At 46.6% G+C, this 23,881-nt stretch overlaps 1 protein-coding gene across 1 annotated transcript in view; it reads right to left on the minus strand.

The window, feature by feature from the left end:
• The window catches only part of DIS3L2 (DIS3 like 3'-5' exoribonuclease 2), a 799,214-nt gene that overhangs the window by 362,730 nt on the left and 412,603 nt on the right, over positions 1-23,881 (minus strand). The window contains exon 11 of the mRNA XM_086944551.1: positions 8,851-8,930. Within this exon, the coding sequence (XP_086800677.1) occupies positions 8,851-8,930 (80 nt within the window). The remainder of the gene's footprint in view (positions 1-8,850; positions 8,931-23,881) is intronic.

The raw sequence follows: 23,881 nt of genomic DNA on the forward strand, positions 1-23,881 counted from the left end.
ATCATTTGAGGAAGAATCAAGGGCCAGAGTGTATGGGGAGTGGGATAGAGCGGGCAAGACGCTGGCCAGACTCCTCTGGAAGCCTTGGACTACTGTATACATACTTCAGATTGTAGACGAGTTGGGTGAGGCGCAAACTACTACTGATGGTATCACCCGGACTTTCACATGTTGTTAAAGCAATATGTAACAAACCACGGTCACTCTGACCACAGACTACCCGACGGCCAAGACTCCATACAGCTCCTCCGGCTGGACAATGAGCACAGGCATCATCTTGAGGTTCCGTTTACGGTGGAGGATATTGTGCAAGTGATCCACGCCATGCCTGGCGTTAATTCGCCTGGGCTGGATAGTCTGCCACCCTCTTTCTATAAGGAAGGTGCCCAGGTGCTGGTGCCTCACTTGCAAGCTGTCTAGGAGGAGCTTTCACACTTGGGATGCTCCTCCTCCCTTCGGGAGGCACCTATTGTCACCATATTGAAACCAGATAAGAATCCTAAGAGCTGCAATTCTTAAACACTGCGGTCTATGATAAATGTGGACAATAAGATACTGGCCAGATTGATTGCATAAAGGTTGGCCCCTTTGATGCCAGCTATCGTCCGGCTAGATCAGTTGGGCTTTGTCCCGGGACGTTCAACGGCCCACAATCTCTTAACAACATTTGCGTTGCTACATACCCTTAAATACCGAGCTACTGGTCACTGCGATCCTTTAGGACATCACCTAAGTGTTTGATTCCCTAGAATGGGATTATCTATTTCCACCCCTAAACAGAATTGGTACTAATCGACATTTCCTGCGGTGGATTCGACTGCTTTATAAAGATCCCAGCACGTGCCTCCAGTTGAATGGCAAGGTTATCTCCTCATTTACGGTCTCGAGAGGCACTAGCCAGGGGTGCCCACTATGCCTGCGGTCGTGAACAATAGCTATAGAGCACCTCCAGAAACGCTGATTGTCTCTTTGTATGCAGATGATATAACGCTCTATGTACCCCACCAACCTATCACCCGTCCTTCGGGAATTCATCCACTAGGGAGGCCTAACTGGAATAAAGACCAACAGGTCCAAGTCTGTTATATTCACCCTGATACAGAGCATGGACAGGGTCAGCACTGTGAAGGGCTAAAACAGCGATTAAGCATCTGGGCATTTGGATCAGTAGAAACTTGGAAGAGGGTGGCATGAACATTACGGGAAGACTCTGGCAGATCTGGAGGACAGAGTGCTATTCTGGAATAAACTGCAGCGGTCTACGGTGGGCAGGTTGTGATTGCCAAGATGGTAGTTTTGCCCAAAGTTTTGTACCTCTTCATAAACATACCCATTCCCCTCACCAAATGCTTCTTTACACACCTCAGGGTAGCCCTTATTGACCTGGCGTGGGTGGGCCGACAACCCAGAGATACCTGGGAACTGCTCAAACTTCAATATGAGCATGGGGCACTCTGCATCGGAAATGTAGCTGTATTACTACTGCGCTCAGGCCCAGTTTGCATACTATTGGCATCACCCTTCTCCATACCTGTCACATGTGGCTGTTAAGATGGGTAATGTATAGCCCTGCCCGCTGAAACCCACTATAGATCTCCCTATGAAACAGCCCAGAGCCGAGGTGAACACCATCAACCGCATGGACTGGGCGTGAAACCAACTCCGACAGCGAGCAGCCTTAGCGGCCCTCTATGCTAGCTCGATTTCCACCATGCAGAACCTGGCTTTGCCACTAACATTATACCGGGTTGTGTGCACACGACTAAAAGCCAGAGCTTCAGGCACTTTCAATTCTGCTGGGTGCAACTTTCCCAAGACAACTTTTTTTTTTTGCAGAGTTTTATAAAGCGCAAACTTGACCCGAAGTAATTGGGTATCAGGGCGCTTTACATAGCACCAGTTGCGTTACATGAGGACACATTCATTTTTGTTAGGCACGGGGAGATTAAGTGATTTGCCCAGAATCACAGGCTGTTGCGCATCTTTGCCGAGACTTGAACCCGGTTCACTCTACACCCGACCACTCCACACCACTCACCACTCCAATCAACCCCACTACAATCTACTCAAGTCTATCCCATTCCACTCGAGGCGACCCCAACTCCACCACACTTCGATCTACCCCACTCCACACCAATCTATCCCAATGTAATGTACCCCGTCCCAGACCAACTCACTTCAATCTACCCCACTCCGATCTACCCCATACCACTCCACTCGAAACCAATCTATCCCAATGTAACGTACCCCGTCCCAGACAAACTCACTTCAATCTACCCCACTCCACTCCGATCTACTCCACTCCGATCTACTCCACTCCACTCCGATCTACTCCACTCCACTCCGATCTACTCCACTCCACTCCGATCTACTCCACTCCACTCCGATCTACTCCACTCCACTCCGATCTACCCCAATCCACCACACTCCGATCTACCCCAATCCACCACACTACGATCTACCTCAGTGTGCCCCACTACAATCTATCACAATCTACGCCATTCCACGCTACCCCACTCCACACTATCCAAATCTATCCCACTCAAATCTACCACAATCAATCCCACTCCAATCCGCCCCCTCTACTCCACCACAATCTTGCCCAAACTACCCCACCCACTCCAATCGAACAAACTCCACTCAAATCGCTACCCCACTCCAAACAAACCCACTCTCCTCCATTATACCCCACTCATATCTATCCCACCCCATTCCACCCCACCCCACCCCACCCCACTCCACTCCACTCCACTCCAATCTACCACACTCCACTGTACACCAATCTACCACACTCTACCCCAATCTAACTCAATTTACCCCACATCAATCTACCCCACGCCACTCAAATATATCCCAATCTACCTCATCCCACTCCACCTCACTCCACCACAGTCTATTCCATTCCAACCAAATCTACCCCCAACTCAATCTACCCCCAACTCAATCTACCCCCAATTCAGTCTACCCCCAATTCAATCTACCCCAATTCAATCTACCCCACCAATCTAAACCACTCCCCCACTCCAATCTGCCCAATCCAATCTACCCACTCTACTCCAATCTACCCCATTCCAGTCTACTTCACCCTACCCCACAACGATCTACCCTATTACACCCCACTCTACCTTATCTACCCTGCTTCAATCTACCCCTCTACACTCTACCCCAATCTACCCCATTCCACTTCACCCCACTCCAATCTACCCCACTCAACATAACTAACTTAGTCATGTTGAAGAGCAGCCAAACTGGTATACAACATGGCTAAAACACATTTAGCCAAAGCTAATAGAGACCTATTGGCTTTGCCAAGGCTTGTTACATTTAACTGTACCACCGCCCTGTAAACGCCAAGGAAATGTGTGCCCCCCAATCTCCCGTGCACTGCCCTGCTCGGAATGGAGGCTCTCGAGCAGGCGCAAGGGGGTGCCCATCGCTGCTGAGCACAAAATGGCACATACCATCCCGCCCCTCCAGTTCCACAAGGGTAGAGGGTGCATTTCTAAATCTACCTCTAGCATAAAAAGAGGAAGGGGCAGGTTACAGCTGCCCAAGCGTCCTCCTTCAGAGCCCGTGAACAGTTGTATGCTGCTCTGCTCCTTGATGGGCCACAACATTTTGTAGGTTTCTGAGGAGCAGCGCAGCTTACAGTTCCAGCACTATGTTCTGAATTTGTAACCAAGTGCTTGGATAGAAGCCAGCTGCCTAGGTGCCCCCATGGCCCATCAAATAGTACAGGCCACAGAGAAGCAGGTCAGAAACTAGCGGTTGCAGACCTGCCCCCCCTACTTCATGGCCCACACAATATTGTGGGCTATGCAGGAGCGGCTCCGGTACCTCCCCACCCAGCTTCCATAGATTCCTCATTTCAGGTAGCTATGTTACTGCTCTTCATACCATTCAACCAGTCAACCTATTGATCTCCTTAAGGAGGTCCTTGCTTTGCTTTTACTAGTTGTATCTGCAGTGTGTCTGCCCTTTATCAGGGACGGTGCATTAAGGTGGCACAGCTTTGTCCGTTCAATTTTGACTACAGTGGCTCTTCATTGTCAATGCACACAGACTCAATGTTGTGCGGGATCGAAGATGACGGTTGTTCTTCGTGGTTAATGCACACTGACTCAATGTTGTGTGGATCGAAGACTACGTACGGTTGTTCTTCGGGGTTAATGCACACTGACTCAATGTTGTGCGGGATCGTAGACTACAGTTGTTCTTCATGGCTAATGCACACTGACTCAATGCTGTGCGGGATAGAAGACTACGGTTCTTCTTTGTGGTCAATGCACACTGACTCAATGTTGTGTGGATGAAAGACTACGTACCATTGTTTTTCATGGATAATGCACACTGACTCAATGTTGTGCGGGATCGAAGACAACAGTTGTTCTTCGTGGTTAATGCGCACTGTCTCAATGTTGTGTGGATAGAAGACTACGTACGTTTGTTTTTCATGGTTAATGCACACTGACTCAATGTTGTGCGAGATCGAAGACTACGGTTGTTCTTCATGGTTAATGCACACTGACTTAATGTTGGGCGGAACCGTTCCGTGGGAGCTGAACCTCCTGCTGGTCTATGCTGTTTTTGGTAAGCGATAAAAGGGAGTATCTGTTTCTGCCCGAAGTGATCTTTGTTGCTCGTTCTACATCGCACAGGCCCTTGATTCCAAGTATGTATTGTAGTAGGTGTGGCCTTAGTTGCCTTTCACAGTGAAACTAATATTTAAGTTTCCTTCTCCACTGTCCTGATTTATGGTCATAATCTGCATTCATGATTTGCATTTTAGATTCTTTCCCATAGAGGATATAAAAACAATCTCACGAGCATGTGAAATCTATTTTAATCCTCAACTGGCCTGCTTCAAGTTGGACTAAAATCACAAATAAATAAAAAAAACTTTAAAACATAACTTCTATATACTACCATATATTTATTGGAAATCAGTGGTATATAAATTGATGATGTAGACCAATTGGTGACATGACTTGTCAGGGAGCGATCGATTTTGAATATGGCTGCATGCTACCACTTGTAGACGATCTCCAACCAAGCAAGCCACCCGAAGTCACACTTTACGCAGAGTGGTACCCTATAGATTAAACTCTAAACTGTTAACAGGCTCCTGATTAGCCACAGTTGACAGAAGAGGCCAACCTCAGATCACTTTACAATACTCACCCCTCCAGCAATCTCCATATGGTCAAAACTTTATTTTATATCTTAGATTCCCTTGCTGTGTTGTGTGCAAATGAAATGGTTTCCTTTGTCACTCTTGATTTCAGAAAGCACAAAAAACATTCAGTAGACTCTGAACTAGTAAGAACACAGAAATAGCCTGCAAGTCGTCCAAAGTCCAAGGCGACTCATGCCAAGTTACTCAGCTCCTGCTGAGAGGTGCTGGCTCTTCTCAAATTAAAATCACGTTATAGATTCAGGCAGAAATTCTTTATGGCAATGTTTCTCTTTTTCCCCTACCGTGCAGGCACTTCAGAATGAAAGGAAGCAATATGAGAGAGCGAGCAAAAGCATGGACTGCGAAAAGAACTGACCAGACGGAACTCCAGCAATTGAGCTCTATAGAGAAGAGCCCATCTACAAGACAAGCTTCAGGCCACACGCAACAAACCACTGAAGGGACACAATCTGAAGGCAAGACGGACAAAATACTTGAGCGAAAGGAATCAGAATCAGCCAACATACATTTTAAATGAGGGACACGCAACTCATTTCAACACAACAATATTGTAAAGATTGTATAGGTGACAATGTTTCAAGTACTGGACTCTTATGCGACAGCCTAATGAGCTCTGGGTGTTAAAGGCGTGTTTGTTTCAACTGAACTGAGTAAACTAACACACCTGAAACCAATGGTTTGTAGGTGAAAAACTTCTGTCTGGAGACGGTGTGAGTAACGACTCGGACTGAGGTGACCATACTGCCTTTGCAGCCTCTGTAAAATGTGAAACAAGTGGGCATCGCAGTCAGTGCTAGGGTGATGTGCTCAGCTACATGTATGTTGCCTCATGGTCAGTCAAAGACCGCGGTCTCTTCGGTCTTCAGTATGTGTGGTGCTGATAAGTGCTCACGAGGAGCTCATCGGGGTCCGGTGGAGTTCCTAGCTATTGACCTTCACTGAGGAAAGCATGTAGATTACTATTCCTCTGCGGTATCTCTTAAACCTCCACTTAAACATACTGATGAAGAGATCTAAAGAGCAGGTGTTAAATTGTGACAAGGTGGTCAACCAGTAGTATTTATTTGTACGTCCCCGTCACAAGAGGCGTATCGTTGACGTGTATGAGCCCATTTGCTTGGCTACCACAAGGAGTGTGGAATTCATGAGGAATCTTGCCACTAAAATAAGGAATACCTATTGCTTGCTGTCAGTTGTGTACCGCAAGATGTCTAGGGAACCTTGCTTTGAACATACTAGTCATCAAAGTCTGGATCATGAATGATTTGTCAATGTAGAGGCAGACGTGATTAAAACTGCTCACCCTTGCGGGTCTGCATTGGTGGTGGGTCACATCAGAAAACACTTCTAGACACGCTTCCATGCTCTGCAACAGACGTTTGCGGGGGGAACCCGCAAACGTCTGTTGCAGCACTGCAGAGCAGACAATACCTCTGTTCAACACACACACAAAAGAAAGCAATCGCAAGGGGTGATGCAGTGTGCTCTGAGCTGTAAGGTTATGTCTCACAGTATTGAAAAGAGGCGGAGAAATGACTAACTCCCAGGATCACAGTGGATCCCGCCTTCTGCTGGGTGGGATTTATACCGAACGCTTAAGCCTAATGCACAGATTCCTATTTCCTCTGAGGATTAATTATCAGAGATAAATAAACTATATATATGATCAGGAGAGACGTCAGCGTAATACACCCACTTAACTCTGTGCAATGGCAGTGTTGATGTTGGTCTGAGAATTGTTCGACTGATGCACCAATCGGTAAAGGTGACTAAAGCTCAGCCTCGTTTTGTAGTCATTTCCATCTGAGACAGTGCAGATGAGCTCATGCCCTAAGTCCTGCACGTATGTTTACAGCATTTGTGTCCAACAGCAGCAAGAGTGTCCTTTCTGGTAGGACAACCTAAGCTGAATTGTGCTTCCTGGAAGGTCGATCCTGGTTAAAGGGCTTCATCTGCACCCAAATGCAAGGGGTCCTGCATCTTAATGGTATCTACTGCTCTCACCTACTTGTTCAGAGCCTGTGTTAACACAGGCTGAAAAAAAGACTGATTGCGTTGTGGTACAATCTAAACAGAAGATCTTATTTAAGTGTAAGAGCCTCATCTCATATATATATTTATACATTTATCACTTGAGAGCAGATACAGAGTGTTTGCATGGTCACTAGAATGTTCTTAAACTTCTGTGGACATGCGTCGCTTGAGTGAGCAATGTCTGCGTCTGCACTTTAATAGCGGATGCTCGAGCGGTCAATGCACATTGTGTATGCGTCGAGGACTTGCTCGGTAAGGAGGTTGCTGTGTGTGTTGCTGTATCTCCGTTGTTTAAGTATCTAACGATATGTACAAGTTATGGACTCTGACTTTATCTGTAAAGGAGGGAATGAATGGTGGATGGAAAAAGGCCTATCACACCTGTCCACATTTAACCTCCGGTCACATACATGTGCATTGAGTCTACAAACCCATCTTTGCTCTTTCACGTGTAGTACATTCTTGTGGAGTTCATCTTTCAACTTGCGTTCAGTGTCTCAATCACTGTTCACTGTATTCCACAGAAGTGTTGTTTCTGGTCTTCGTGGTGGTAGATCGACTTGTCGGTGGTACGTGGACAGTGAATGCTGCTCCTACGGTCAGTGACTCGTACCGTCAACTCTTGAATCCTGTTGTAGACTAATCGGTTCCTCAAGATTTTCAATTTTTTGGACACAAAATAGGGGTTTTCTGCACTTATGAAGCCTACAATTAAGGCTATCTCAATGCATGATCTCCGGGCAACACTACATTGTTAGCATATTGACATTAGATACAACAAATGTAAATGGGAATCGTCCACATAGTGGTTGTCGCAATAACCTGGAATGGCTCTGACCCTCGTAGATCAACAGTGGGTGCCCCTGCCCAGGAGACCTGCATCTCTCCCACTCCCCGCCACCTCCTTCGGCATATTAACCCCTTCCATGCTCATGACGAGCTCAGCTCGTCATGCAGTACACTGATCGTGTGCTCATGACGAGCTGAGCTCGTCATGAACAAGGGGATTTAAGATAGTGCAGCATCCGGGATGAATTGCTGCTGCAGTCAAGGTGTTAAGCACACCAGGTAATCATACCAAAAAGATTAGTTTTAAAAGCTTAAATTAACAAATGACACGATAGCGCTAAGAAAAGTGTAAAAAGATGGCCCACAAATAGTAGGTCAGGAGTTGATGTTGATCAAAAGTAATGAAGCAATCACTTATAGGATTTTATACTCTTTGCATTTATACATAGGTTATGAGTCAAGATACAACAAGGCAAAACCAACCAGAGGTTGTCTACTAGCTTTTCAAATCTCAATACGTCAGTCAAAAAGTAGGTTCCAAAAGCTAAAGAAATTAACTATTCCAGCATCCAGAGCATTATGCAACAAGATATGACAAAACATGGATTGGGTCTTGCCATGAGCGAGAGCCTCTCGTATCAAATTAAGTACAGGGCAAGCTCCTCAGTAGATTGCATTTTCATAATCTGACACATCGAGAAGTAAGACGCATGTCTTCTACTATGCATGAACTTGTCAACTTTAGTTCCTAAGTTTGTTGACAAAAAACGTCAATATGAATAAGAGGACGGAAAGCCAACGGAATGCAAGGTGAGTCATAGCGGTCATACCATCAGGAAGCTTCTTGCAGGACAGAGCATCGTCCAGATCGCGGGCAGTTGCAGGGTCGATGGTGAATATACACTCCTTCCTGTGGATAGAAAGTGAAAAAATTGGAGTGGCTATAGTCTACAAAAAGTATCTCACTTACTAGAGATCATCAACACTTCAAGATATTTCCAATCTTGGGAGAACTTAACTAATACATTCAGTGCTCAAATACTAAACACAGCTCTGCCGAGAGCAGACACAACTAGTTTACCAGGAGTTGCCTCTTTCTGTCTTCTGAACAAAGTGGACATCAGAATTCTGTCCTGTCCACCATCACCCAAGGCCTGACCCCCAACAAAAAGGCTGCTCGCACAGGCTTCATTCAGTTCACCCTGCAAGTTTTGGATTTGTTCATATTTTGGAAAGCAGAAGCTAATGTTACATGTACCCTAGTGGGCATAGTCCAGCCGGTCAGCGCAGTATCCAGACTTACCTCCGAAAGACTGTGAAACGCATGCGTTTATAGGCAAACATAAGCTCCAGTTTCCAGTTGTACAGTGACAAAATGCTAGAAAATAATTATGTTTAAGCTGAACAACTCAGTTAATTTACATATACTAATTTGGATAATTCTGCTGCATCGCACAACCTTCCCCCTAACACCGCACTATCACTCACCCTTGCCGAGTTGCTATTATCAGAAAACATTACTCGTAAACAATCAATATATTGTAGAATTTATTGGTAGCCTATCATCCCCTGTGAGAGCATTACCGGCATTTTCTACTTTTGGCGAAAAGTTCAGTTTTATTATATTTATAAAGTGCTTTATAACCAGTGGCGTTTTAAGGCATTGGCATAGTGGGTCAATGCTCAGAGCCCCCGCCGTCCTAGGGGCCCCAGGAAAATTAGATTTTTCTCTCTATCTTACCTCTTTCGATTTCTCTGAAAGCTTACATCATAATTCAATATTGTTTGGCATCAAACAACCTTCAAATATCAGAAAAAAGGTGAAGAAATGCAAAGTTGCTTGAAACAGAGGGCCCAAAATATGTCTAGCCCAGTGCCCCAAATATCCTTAGATGACACTGATTTATACAGTCGTACTGACTGCTTCAGAGCAGCATGGGTATACAGAGGCACGTATGCTGCCCAGAAATATTAAGCCTGTATTGATTTGTTTATCTTGGTTGTAAAATACATTGTTCATTTTTAATATGATTAGCATAAGTGGGTTTTCTCTGTTTCTGACAACCTTAGTATGGGAATATAACTTACTAAACATGTGTTGGCTCGTTTACCATGGCTGTGGGGGACTTCAAATTTAAGGCAAGTTCAACAACTGGCTGAAAAATCATTGGCAGTCAGCCGCGTTCGTCCAATTACTTTGCTAAGGCTTGCAGAATTCTCACAGGTATTGGCTTTGCAAATGCTTGATTGCTGCGGAAGCACTAGCAGAGACAACTGCGCCAGGCAGCCATCTTGAAATGGTATGTTCTCTACTTTATTGTTGTTGTAGCCTTGCAGGATGCAGTCATGTTGCATCTAAATGCCGTATAAAAAAAAATGGCACCTGGATGCAACTTGGCACTACCTTGGAATGGTTCAGTAAAGTAGAGAAAATACAATTTCAATGGCACTATTGCATTTACCATCCCTTGCACCATCAACAAAAACGGGCAAAGCTAATAGCATAGAATAAAGGGAGGCCATATTTGTTTTGACTGTTTGGACTGGCCATGGGGGAAGCCGCAAGGGGCTGGAGTGCACTAGTATATGGCCTTGATTCACGAGTGCATATAAAGACGAGGGCGGGGTGGAATGCACGAGGCAACGTTAAAAGAGAGAAGCAGGCAGTGGTAAGCGATGTGCAGACTCCGAGAGAGCGGGGAGAAAACACAGAGGAAAGGGGAAGGAAGGGCCATGCACTCCAGTCAGGTGCAAAACCTGAAATGCCATAGAAACCTACAACAGGAGAAAATAGCTCCTGGAGATCAACAGTGGAAGGTTACAATTAAAAACAAGAATAGGGAAAGAATTCATTTGGTCTGGTGCAGCTGTAATCGGCCAGCAAGCCATCCAGTCATGATCGGGGGCAGAAACAATGCCCACTCATGATTTCTCTGAAGTATTGATCATAATGCTGCCAGCGACAGATTGCAAAAAACTGACTGGAGAAGGGCCGCATAAAGGATATAATTAAGAAAGGAGCAATTTCAAAACATCTACAATGTCTTAAAAGTAATGGAGCGGGAACGGAAAGAAATTAAAACATAGGGAACTGTGAAAATATTCTTCTTTCGAGGAGGGGCTTCCACAGACGGTGAGAACAGCAAAGAGGGATGGTCACAACATGTCCAGAGAAATCCCCATACCACTCCACCAACTTGAAGAGTAGAAGATCTAATGCACCCGACATGAGGGTACGGATTCCCCTCTCCCCAAATGCATTGCTTTAAAAAGATGTGTAAATTGCCTGAGAGTGGATATTACTGAATCAAACAGCAAACAAGGCACAAATTGGAAAAGCGAGGACGTCTAAAAGCGTCTTTGCGTCAACCGTAATACCAGGAGGAGGTTACTGCACCCGACGTCAATGCGTGATGCATTAACAAGTACAGAAATATCTGTGCAACCTCTACACAACATGAACGTAATTTATTCATGTCAGAGATTTAATTAATACCAGATTTTGCTTTGGGGGCTACATTACGCGCTGGCAGCAGAGAAGCGCTGCGTGGGTCGCAGTTCCTTCTGGGTGAAGATACGCTCGTGCTTGGGTTAGAGTAGCGCTGCTCCTCTGATCAGTGAATACTCTGTCGCCTTTTCATCGTCAGTGCTGCCCATCGCCGTACCAGTCTCACCAGCGCTTGAAGGCGCTTCACTGACCATGGTATGCTTCCGGGTTAGATCTGCGTGACACTGCAGCTTCACCGACAGTATGACAAACTTTAAAAAGCACAGTTCCTGAGGTACAAGTGTCGGCTTTGCTAATGCTCGTTTTGGAAGATAAAAAAAAAAGTCTTCAAGTGCACTGTTCATATGACTTTTTTTTTTGGAGTGAAGAAGAGAAGATATGAAGTGAGCGTGAGAGTCCGCGAGGAACTTGTGAAGGCAGCATGGGGCTCAATACACCCGGGTGGAAGGACAGAGAGAAGAAAGCGAACTAAATTAGCTATGAACACAACAAATAAAATGTGATGTAAGGGCAATCTCCTTAAAATCTGTAGGGAGACAAAAATAAAGCAGCTTGCTTCCATTCCATGTAGTATTTCTAGAATTGTAAACACAGGATAGGAGTTTGGGTTTCCTATCATTTAAAGTAAGTACATTATGGAGGTACTGATCCCGGTAGAGTTCAACATTAACGTCAGCAAACTCATGCACAACCCCAAATCCTCATGGGATGAGTGCGCTGGCGATAACCCACATTAGCGTGTCAATGACGCGTTTCATGAACTGCTTCGACAGCTTTCAATAGACAACAGTGCGCCTTGCGGGACACAGGTGTCATGTCATCATCTCAGCTCGTCAGCGTACAACACAAGTTAACACGATGGTTGCGAGGATTCGCCTTGACACTGCACGCCGCAACCTGCTGTATCCGCACTTCAAGTGATTATGCATGTCACTGCCATTATCAAATAACACATTAAGGGCGGATTAGCATGAAGCATATAGAAATGCATGGATTTCTGCAGTAGTTGTCATAGAAACATTCAGTTTGATAACCTATGACGCCAGCCAGTCTCAACAAGTCTTTTTTCTTCAACGCCTACTCAACACCACACATTATAGCAACACCTTTACCCTACTTTTTCTCAATTAAATTATTTCTCCGTGTCTGCCCCACAGCTTGATTCCCAATAACCTTCCATATCAGCCACTGCATTTCGAAGAAACTCAGAAAAGAAGAACGATTCTGGTAGACAAACAAAAAAAACATAGAATAGCCTCTGCCAATACCACTGGTTGGAAGTCCCATTCATTCCTTAAATTTCCTGAGAAAGGAATCTGTCCCCAGGGATACTCAAAATTAAAACAATATGATATGAATGAAGAGTGTTGAGTCAATGCTTCATTACTTAGGCCTAATAAAAATGTAATAGTCCATTATGTCAGATTTAGCAATTCATTCGTGTAAAAACTTCCAGTTGCCCTGCCTGAGTCGCCAACATCAAGCCCTCCATTAGAACTCTAAATCAAATTGGTCTGCCCCAAAATATTTTATCCTGAAGAGAACTTGAGGTCCTCAAATACAGGAAACGCCAACAATTTAGAGCGCACCTGTAAATTCAAAGTACATACACCCCATAGTGCCAGACACAGGGATTGACCTCTCAGAATTACTAAACATTAGGACATAGCCTAGGTGGTCAACGGATTTAGAAAAACAAAAACTAAAAACAGGCATACTGGATGGGACTTAATCGAAAACGCATATGACACAACTAGTTAAATATATGTGAGAAACTCAATTAAGATGCCGAGACCAGATCTGGGACCAATGACTGGACGGTCGTAAAGCTAAGAGGTTTCAATCTGTAATATAAAAATTTGAAGTTTGGGATTACAAGATATTTTGATATAAAGATGATGAGTCGGGGTGCAGTGAGGTCGCCCATGTGGTGGCATGTCTTCCTGATTCACTCATGAGTGACACCCGAGGTTGATATGTTTCACCCCAGTGGGAGAACGGAGACCAGCTGTTTGCTCCACTGTGAGTTCCCTTTGGGCTACAATAGAAGCCTGCCAACCTTCAAATCTGAGATATGTCAATATGAATAGGGAACAGGTTATCCAAAACATTGTCAAATTTCCACGAAATAAATGCCCGAAGGATGTATCCAACTGCACTGCTACTGTTATGGCAACTACTGCGATGGTAGAGAAAGGAAACTTCAAGGTGACGAAAAACAAGCAATTACGCACTCTCGAGTACACTTTGGAAAGGTTCCTGAATAACTAAAGGTTTATTCCAGCAAGCGTTCCAAGTAGGCCAAAGACACAGAGCCAAGAAAATATATGGGTCACTTTTGAAAAAAGTGTCAATCATGTCAAAACAATGTTGGTGGAAAAGTGCATTAGGTGTGCAAGTGCCTACCCTATTTCATAACTCTGAGGAATCTTTAGGATGGGAACATTTCGTGAGAGACCAGATATATGACAAAAAGTCAAGATCATTTTTAATGCTCCTAAGCCCCACCATTCTCCCACCCAAAAACACATCCTTGCAAAAGCAAAATCAAACCTCAGATCAAAGTTTTTAAGAAGGTTAGAGCCATTTTCTTCACAGTCTGTAACATATCTACCTGGGTACATATGGCAAAAAACAATCTAAATCTTTAGAAGAGAGGAAACTCGACTTAGCGCACGTCCCACGTTTCTAGTGCCTAGAGGTTAGCCAGCACCTTACCAATTTGTGTGTACTTGGCTGTGTGATGGCTATGACAAAAACTACACCATCTTTTTTAGAAAGTAAAGTTTACCAAATTATACATGCACATTCTTCCTGATTGGCCCTTCCTTTCCCAATGCACCAACACTGACCCATGCATTCGCTACATACCTCCTTTTCAATTCCGATCCAGAAGTAGATTGGCTAAAGTGATCACCTACAGTCAAAGGAGAACTAAAGAGGAGTGTAAAGAATCTAATTTAGTATATGGAGCAAGAGTCCAAAGTTTCTAGGTGGATAACCTTTCATTACTCTTCAAGAATGTGGGGTTTATGGGTCAAAAATGACGAAGCTCATGGAAATAACAGTGAAGTGATTCAAGAAAGGAGAGGTCTTTGCAATCTTTCTGTAGACCTCAATGACAAAAAGCTGAGATTTGCAAACATTAACTTGTGTGTGTCAACAGACGAGCACAGCCACAAAAGTGTAATGTTGCACCGTATTTTTTCTCTATTCTCTAAAGGCAAAAACAAACCCCTGGCTCTTATGTTCTCTGCGTGAGCCTTTCCTACCCGGCTGAGCGCATGATGTTCTTGTTATCTTGGAGAGTTCTAGGCGCTTGCATGTGATACTCCGGAATATAATAGAGGAACAAACTTTCAGGGAAAGTGGGAGTGATGTTTCCAATCACTCGAATCATAAGACTGAAAACTAGAAATGATCAGGGAAAACAGAGCCACCAAGTTCGCGTGGCATGGTCCACGCAGTCTGAGTGTGAGAAGAGGTCTGGGACCGACGGTGGTCAATTGAAGAATACAGAAAGTGGCAAAAGCAGCTTAAGTGGTGGGGTGGATGAAACAGAACTGAGCAGCTTAAGTTGAGGGATGGATGAAACAGAACTGGGCAGCTTAAGTGAAGGGGTGGATGAAACAGAACTGGTCAGCTTAAGTGAAGGGGAGGATGAAACACAACTGGGCAGCTTAAGTGGAGGGGTGGATGAAACAGAACTGGTCAGCTTAAGTGGAGGGGTGGATGAAACAGAACTGGTCAGCTTAAGTGGAGGGGTGGATGAAACAGAACTGGGCAGCTTAAGTGAAGGGGTGGATGAAACAGAACTGGTCAGCTTAAGTGAAGGGGAGGATGAAACACAACTGGGCAGCTTAAGTGGAGGGGTGGATGAAACAGAACTGGTCAGCTTAAGTGGAGGGGTGGATGAAACAGAACTGGTCAGCTTAAGTGGAGGGGTGGATGAAACAGAACTGAGCAGCTTAAGTGGTGGGGTGGATGAAACACAACTGAGCAGCTTAAGCGGTGGGGTGGATGAAACAGAATTGAGCAGCGTAAGTTGAGGGGTGGATGAAACCGAACTGGGCAGCTTAAGTGGAGGGGTGGATGAAACAGAACTGAGCAGCTTAAGTGGTGGGGTGGATGAAACACAACTGAGCAGCTTAAGCGGTGGGGTGGATGAAACAGAACTGGGCAGCTTAAGTGAAGGGGTGGATGAAACAGAACTGGTCAGCTTAAGTGAAGGGGAGGATGAAACACAACTGGGCAGCTTAAGTGGAGGGGTGGATGAAACAGAACTGGTCAGCTTAAGTGGAGGGGTGGATGAAACAGAACTGGTCAGCTTAAGTGGAGGGGTGGATGAAACAGAACTGGGCAGCTTAAGTGAAGGGGTGGATGAAACAGAACTGGTCAGCTTAAGTGAAGGGGAGGATGAAACACAACTGGGCAGCTTAAGTGGAGGGGTGGATGAAACAGAACTGGTCAGCTTAAGTGGAGGGGTGGATGAAACAGAACTGGTCAGCTTAAGTGGAGGGGTGGATGAAACAGAACTGAGCAGCTTAAGTGGTGGGGTGGATGAAACACAACTGAGCAGCTTAAGCGGTGGGGTGGATGAAACAGAATTGAGCAGCGTAAGTTGAGGGGTGGATGAAACCGAACTGGGCAGCTTAAGTGGAGGGGTGGATGAAACAGAACTGGGCAGCTTAAGTGGAGGGGTGGATGAAACAGAACTGGGCAGCTTAAGTGGAGGGTGGATGAAACAGAACTGGGCAGCTTAAGTGGTGGGGTGGATGAAACAGAACTGGGCAGCTTAAGTTGAGGGGTGGATGAAACAGAACTGGGCAGCTTAAGTGGTGGGGTGGATGAAACAGAACTGGGCAGCTTAAGTGGAGGGGTGGATGAAACAGAACTGGTCAGCTTAAGTGGAGGGGTGGATGAAACAGAACTGGGCAGCTTAAGTGAAGGGGTGGATGAAACAGAACTGGTCAGCTTAAGTGAAGGGGAGGATGAAACACAACTGGGCAGCTTAAGTGGAGGGGTGGATGAAACAGAACTGGTCAGCTTAAGTGGAGGGGTGGATGAAACAGAACTGGTCAGCTTAAGTGGAGGGGTGGATGAAACAGAACTGAGCAGCTTAAGTGGTGGGGTGGATGAAACACAACTGAGCAGCTTAAGCGGTGGGGTGGATGAAACAGAATTGAGCAGCGTAAGTTGAGGGGTGGATGAAACCGAACTGGGCAGCTTAAGTGGAGGGGTGGATGAAACAGAACTGGGCAGCTTAAGTGGAGGGTGGATGAAACAGAACTGGGCAGCTTAAGTGGTGGGGTGGATGAAACAGAACTGGGCAGCTTAAGTTGAGGGGTGGATGAAACAGAACTGGGCAGCTTAAGTGGTGGGGTGGATGAAACAGAACTGGGCAGCTTAAGTGGAGGGGTGGATGAAACAGAACTGGGCAGCTTAAGTGGAGGGGTGGATGAAACAAATGGGCAGCTTAAGTGGAGGGGTGGATGAAACAGAAATGGGCAGCTTAAGTTGAGGGGTGGATGAAACAGAACTGGGCAGCTTAAGTGGTGGGGTGGATGAAACAGAACTGGGCAGCTTAAGTGGAGGGGTGGATGAAACAGAACTGGGCAGCTTAAGTGGAGGGGTGGATGAAACAAATGGGCAGCTTAAGTGGTGGGGTGGATGAAACAGGACTGGGCAGCTTAAGTGGTGGGGTGGATTAAACAGAACTGAGCAGCTTAAGTTGAGGGGTGGATGAAACAGAACTGAGCAGCTTAAGTGGAGGGGTGGATGAAACAAATGGTCAGCTTAAGTGGAGGGGTGGATGAAACACAAATGGGCAGCTTAAGTGGTGGGGTGGATGAAACAGGACTGGGCAGCTTAAGTGGTGGGTGGATGAAACAGAACTGAGCAGCTTAAGTTGAGGAGTGGATGAAACAGAACTGAGCAGCTTAAGTTGAGGGGTGGATGAAACAGAACTGAGCAGCTTAAGTTGAGGGGTGGATGAAACAGAACTGGGCAGCTTAAGTGGATAAAACAAAACTGGGCAGCTGAACTGGGCAGCTTAAGTGGTGGGGTGGATGAAACAGAACTGGGCAGCTTAAGTGGAGGGGGTGGATGAAACAGAAATGGGCAGCTTAAGTGGTGGGGTGGATGAAACAGAACTGGGCAGCTTAAGTGGAGGGGTGGATGAAACAGAAATGGGCAGCTTAAGTGGTGGGGTGGATGAAACAGGACTGGGCAGCTTAAGTGGTGGGGTGGATTAAACAGAACTGGGCAGCTTAAGTGGAGGGGTGGATGAAACAGAACTGAGCAGCTTAAGTTGAGGGGTGGATGAAACATAAATGGGCAGCTTAAGTGGAGGGGTTGATGAAACATAAATGGGCAGCTTAAGTGGTGGGTGGATGAAACAGAACTGAGCAGCTTAAGTTGAGGGGTGGATGAAACCGAACTGAGCAGCTTAAGTTGAGGGGTGGATGAAACAGAACTGAGCAGCTTAAGTTGAGGGGTGGATGAAACAGAACTGAGCAGCTTAAGTGGAGGGGTGGATGAAACAGAACTGGGCAGCTTAAGTGGATGAAACAAAACTGGGCAGCTTAAGTGGTGGGTGGATGAAACAGAACTGAGCAGCTTAAGTTGAGGGGTGGATGAAACAGAACTGAGCAGCTTAAGTGGAGGGGTGGATGAAACAGAACTGAGCAGCTTAAGTTGAGGGGTGGATGAAACAGAACTGAGCAGCTTAAGTTGAGGGGTGGATGAAACAGAACTGAGCAGCTTAAGTGGAGGGGTGGATGAAACAGAACTGGGCAGCTGAACTGAGCAGCTTAAGTTGAGGGGTGGATGAAACAGAACTGGGCAGCTTAAGTGGAGGGGTGCATGAAACAGAACTGGGCAGATTAAGAGGAGAAGTGGATGAAACATTAAGATGCATAAAGATTGATGCTTTGTGCACTATTTAAGGTGTACCACACTGGATAAAGTGACCAATGGTGAAGGGACTAACGCAGTAGAGTCGGAATACATAACAGAAAAATTTACAATCTTCTAATTCAGAGTCCAGACTAAATGTAAAGGTCGAACTGCACAGTGAGTAAAATTCTTCACTTCCTGCCTACATAAAACATTGCTAGGTTGTTTGTTGTGTACACCCACTCTTTTTCTCCATGATTGGAGTACATTTTTAGAACTAAGTAAAAGACTGAGCTCCAGAATGCTAGCCCCAAGGAGCTGGTGCTCCAAAGAACATTCAGATGACTTAAGGCCCTCTCAAACTCCTCCACTTGTAGTAAGTAATGTCTGCATTCATTAAAACAATAGTATCTCTTGAAGCAGGTTATTTGCGAATGACCAACACTGGCTGAAGTGAACAGATATAGTGAAGAAACCAGATTAATGTGCCAGCCTTTCTTCAGCAGATACAGCAAGTAGAGACAAACAAGTTACTTACCTTCGGTAACGCGTTTTCTGGTGGATACAGTATCTGCCTGTGGATTCCTCACCTTGTGAATATCCTCTGCGTCAGCAACATTCGGAAATTCTTTTGTAGCTTCGCGCCGACGTGGACGATGTCATAGAGGCACAGCATTGCGCGCGGCCTTGCTGAGGTCACCGCCTCCATAATAGGCCCACGTCGGCAAGATGACATCAATTTCGCCCTTTTTTCCGTGCCTTCGAGGCACACGGACAGATCAACAACAGTAGACATACACACCAAGTACATAGTACCAAATATACAAAATAACACACACAGTTTGTAGCCAATGCAGGAAAGCAATTATAATAACACACTTCCTTTGACAATAAAATATTAACATTACAGTAAATCGGGTATAGAAAAGTGGACAGCGGGGAGGCGGCTGGGTCAGTGTGGAATCCACCTGCCGTTACTGTATCCACCAGAAAAAGCGTTACCGAAGGTAAGTAACTTGTTCTTCTGATGGATACATCTGCCAGTGGATTCCCCACCTTGTGAATAGAGTCCCACAGCAATCCCCACTCCTGGAGGAGCGTGTCCACTCTCCCATACCAGAAAATCCTGGAGGACAGAACGCGCAAAGTGGCCGTCCCTCCTCACTTCGGAATCCAAGCAGTAATGCTTCGCGAAAGTGTGGAGGGAAGCCCAAGTCGCTGCTCTACAAATGTCCTCTACAGGCACACCCCTAGACAAAGCAGATGTAGCAGACCTTGCTCTAGTGGAATGAGCTCTTATACCTTTAGGAGGTTCCTTACCCGCCAGAGAGTAGCAAATCTTGATACACAAGACAATCCATCTCGACAGCGTGCGCTTGTGCACCGCCTTGCCTTTTCTGGCACCAACAAAACCCACGAAGAGCTGGCCATCTACTCTGAACTCTCTGGTTCTGTCCAGGTAGAAGCTCACCGCCCTCTTAGGGTCCAGGCGATGAAGTCTCTCCTCCTCCTTGGAAGGGTGAGGGGGAGGATAGAAGGTAGGAAGGGTAACGGACTGCCCCAGATGGAAGGGAGTCACCACCTTAGGCAGAAAAGCAGCCCTGGTCCCGAGTACCATTCGTTCAGCATGAATGGTCAAGAATGGGGGCTTCGAACTAAGAGCTTGAAGCTCACTTACCCTCCTTGCCGAGGTAATGGCAATTAGGAAGACCTTTTTAAAAGACAACAGTCTAAAGGGACACCTGTGCAAAGGTTCAAAAGGTGAACCCATTAAAAAAGTAAGCACAAGGTTCAAGTCTCATTGAGGCACAATAAAGGAAGTAGGAGGAAATTTATTCATGAGACCCTTTAAAAATCTCAAGACCACAGGAGATTTAAATAAGGATGGCTGATCCGGCAGACAGAGAAAAGCAGACAAAGCCGAAAGATAACCCTTGACCGTAGCCACAGCAATACCCTGCTGCGCCAAAGAGAGTGCAAATTGAAGAATATCAGACAATTTAGATTTAACCTTCAACGGGTCAATGGACTTCTCCCCACACCAAGAAACAAACTATGTCCATCTATAAGAATAAATAGATTTGGTGGAATCACGCCTGGCCAATAAAATGAAACCACCACATCATGTGGGAGAGAAAAGGAATTCAGGTTGCCTGTTCAATCTCCAGGCATGAAGGTGTAAGGTCTGGAGGTGGGGTGTAGAACCTGCCCCTCCATCTGAGAGAGGAGATCTGCCCTGGGAGGGAAACGGAGCGGCGGGCACGAGGAGAGGTGGAAAGATCTGTGTACCACACCCTTCTTGGCCAATCCGGGGCTATCAATATAACTTGGGCCCGGTCTTGGCGAATCTTCCTCAGAACCTGAGGAATCAAGGGTATGGGAGGAAACGCGTATAGGAGTTGAGAGTCCCAACTCAACTGAAACACGTCTCCCAGTGCTCCTTGCATCGGAAACTGGAGACTGCAGAATAACGGGCAGTGAGCATTCTCGTGAGTGGAAAACAGGTCCACCCGAGGAGTCCCCCCACACCCGAAAGACTTGACGAACCACCTCCGAGTGAAGCCTCCACTCGTGATCGGCTGATAACTGCCGACTGAGACTGTCTGCACGCACGTTCAGAACCCCGGCCAGATGATTTGCCATCAGACAAATCTGATGGCCCTGAACCAAGGACCATAGACGCAGAGCCTCTCTGCAGAGACAATGCGATGCTACTCCTCCCTGCTTGTTGACATACCACATTGCGGTCGTATTGTCCATCAGGACTTGCACCGACTGACCGCGAAGGGAAGGGAGGAAGGCCATGAGTGCCAAACGTATCGCCCGTAACTCCAGAAGGTTGATGTGAAGCAACCTTTCCTCTGGAGACCAAAGACCCTTGACCTCCAGATCCCCCAGATGAGCACCCCACCCTAGAGTGGATGCATCCGTTATCACTGTGGCCACCAATGGAGACAGTTGAAAGGGCTTTCCTGGAGACAGATTGCCTTCCAGGATTGGACGAAGTCTGCCATCCTTCTTGGGGATCAGGAAATACCGGGAGTAGCATCCCTGACCCCTTTCCTGCTCCAGAACCACCTCTATTGCACCTTTTCTTAACAGTGCCAGGACTTCCTCCTGCAGGAGCAGCAAGTGGTCCTCATGCAAAACCCTTGGCAAGGAGGGTAATTTGGGGGAATTCCCGAAAGGGAAGAGCATACCCATTCTCTATGAGATTGAGAACCCAAAAGGTCTGATGTAACCGATTCCTAATCCTGCAGAAAATAGGTAAGCCGGCCCCCCACAGGACCTGCATGATCCAGAAAGGCAGATCTAGGGCTGCTTGGCTATTGTAGGAGGGGGGTGGGAAGAGGAAGAGGAGGAGGAGGATGCCTGACATCCCAGAGGACGAGCTCTTTGCCTGCCCCTGTAGGATTTATACAACGGATTTTGCTGTTGCTGCTGCTGCTGTTGTGACTGCTTGTAGGGACGAAAAGAAGATCTTCCAAAGCCCCTCTACCTTTTGCTCACAGATCCTCTATTTTGCAACCCCAAAGACCTGGCTGTTGCCCTGCTGTCTTTGAACCTCTCCAAATCAGCATCAGCCTTTTTACCAAAAAGGCCTGAGCCATCAAAGGGCAAATCCATTAAAGCAGCCTAAACATCTGCAGAGAACTCGGAAGTCTTCAACCAGGCAGCTCTTCTGGTGGCAATCGGAGATCTCATGACCCTAGCCACTGAATCCACTGTGTCCATTCCGCTCTGTATGACCTGCCGAGCAGCAGCCCCTCATTAAAACATTTTCTGTCCTCTACAGAAAGTTTAGGGGTCAATTGCTTTACAGTATCCATTAAGGCATGGATATAACGACCCAGGAGGCAAGTGGCATTCGTAGATTTGAGGGCCATACTTGCTGAAAAAACTTTCTTCGCAGATTGGTCCTGCTTTTATTGAATCCTTATCACAAGGTACCTGGGGAGAAGCACCTGCAGATCTTTTAGAGCAAGCTGCCTGAACCACTAAGCTCTTTGGCAAAGGATGAGAGGACAAAAAGTATGGGTCCCCAGGATCCACTCTATAACGCCTTGCAACGGCCTTAGAAACCGCAGGAGCTGTAAGAGGCCTACTCCACACTGCCAGGATAGGATCTGTTAAAGCATCAGTAAAAGAAAGCATAGGTTCCACCACAGATGAGGGAGAATGGAGGACTTCAGTCAAAATGTTTGATTTATACTCCGCAGTGGGCAGAGTCAAATTCAGCAGATCCGCTGCCTTCTTGATAACCACATGGCAGGGGGCCACATCTTTAGAAGGGGCATCCGACACGGAGGCTAAATCCCAATCAGTGGGCAGTTCCAGTCCACTTGCCTCCCTTAAATCATCAAAATAGTCCTCCGACTCTTGAAGCTCACCCTCTTCAAACTCAGCTTCCCTATATCTCCGCTCCTCCAAAAGGCGCTGGGCTTCACGCCTCGACCTCTCCTCCCGGAGCGACGTCGTCGGATCCGGAATCGACTCCGAAGGGGCCGGAGTAGGCGGCGAACACGGAGCCGGAGCCGGAGCCGAACTCCGAGTCGGAAGACCATGCCCAAGATCTCGAGGTCGGTCCGGAGCCGGTGACGCAGGAAACGGCGGCGATGACTTTGGCGGCGCTGAGAGATGCCATGGCGGTGTCGGCACCGGCATAAACTGCAAGAACCGCGCCGGAGCATAAGCTTGGGGAACTCCCAAATTGTATGCCAACGGACCCATGGGACCAGCCGGTGCTCCAGAGGGGTACATGGCTCTTGCATAAACACCATACATGGCATTTAAGAACTGCGAAGGGTCTTGTCCTGGACCCGGAAAAGGAGGATACGAACCAACCGTCTGCTCTCGAGGAGGCTGCACCGGAGTTGACTCCTCTTGTTCCTCGGGTTGGTAAGCTGGAGTCGTCGAACCCTGAGAAACTGGAGACCGAGACTGAGCCGGAAAGGGATTTGACACCTGAGCCGGTGAATGCTCCAGCGACTCCAAGGGCAAGGCTTCTCCTTTCAGAGCCCCCGCCGGAGAAGGAGATCCCATATACTTTCGATGCAGTCTACTAGGCGACTTCGCTCTCGAATCCGACTCCTTTCCTGAATGGTGTCCTGACTCATGCTTCCTCTTCTTAGGTTTCTTTTTCGTTGATCTGGAAGCATGTCCCGATGACTACTTTGAAGCCTCCCTCGACCGGGACCTCGACCGCCTCGATCACGACCTCTTCTCGGCCTTTTTACCTTTTAATTTGGCAACCAGAAGCTTTGCTTCACGTTCACGAAGGGCTTTTGGATTCATCTTCCTACAGGAATGACAACCTTGGACGTCGTGATCCGAACACAGGCACCATATGCAGTCATCATGCGGGTCAGTGATTGACATCTTCCTGCATTCGCCGCACAGCTTGAATCCAGTCTTCTTAGTAGACATCACGACAGGAGTCAGAAACACTGGAAAAG

Source organism: Lissotriton vulgaris, chromosome 11, assembly GCF_964263255.1.
Source record: "Lissotriton vulgaris chromosome 11, aLisVul1.2, whole genome shotgun sequence".
NCBI lineage: Eukaryota > Metazoa > Chordata > Amphibia > Caudata > Salamandridae > Lissotriton > Lissotriton vulgaris.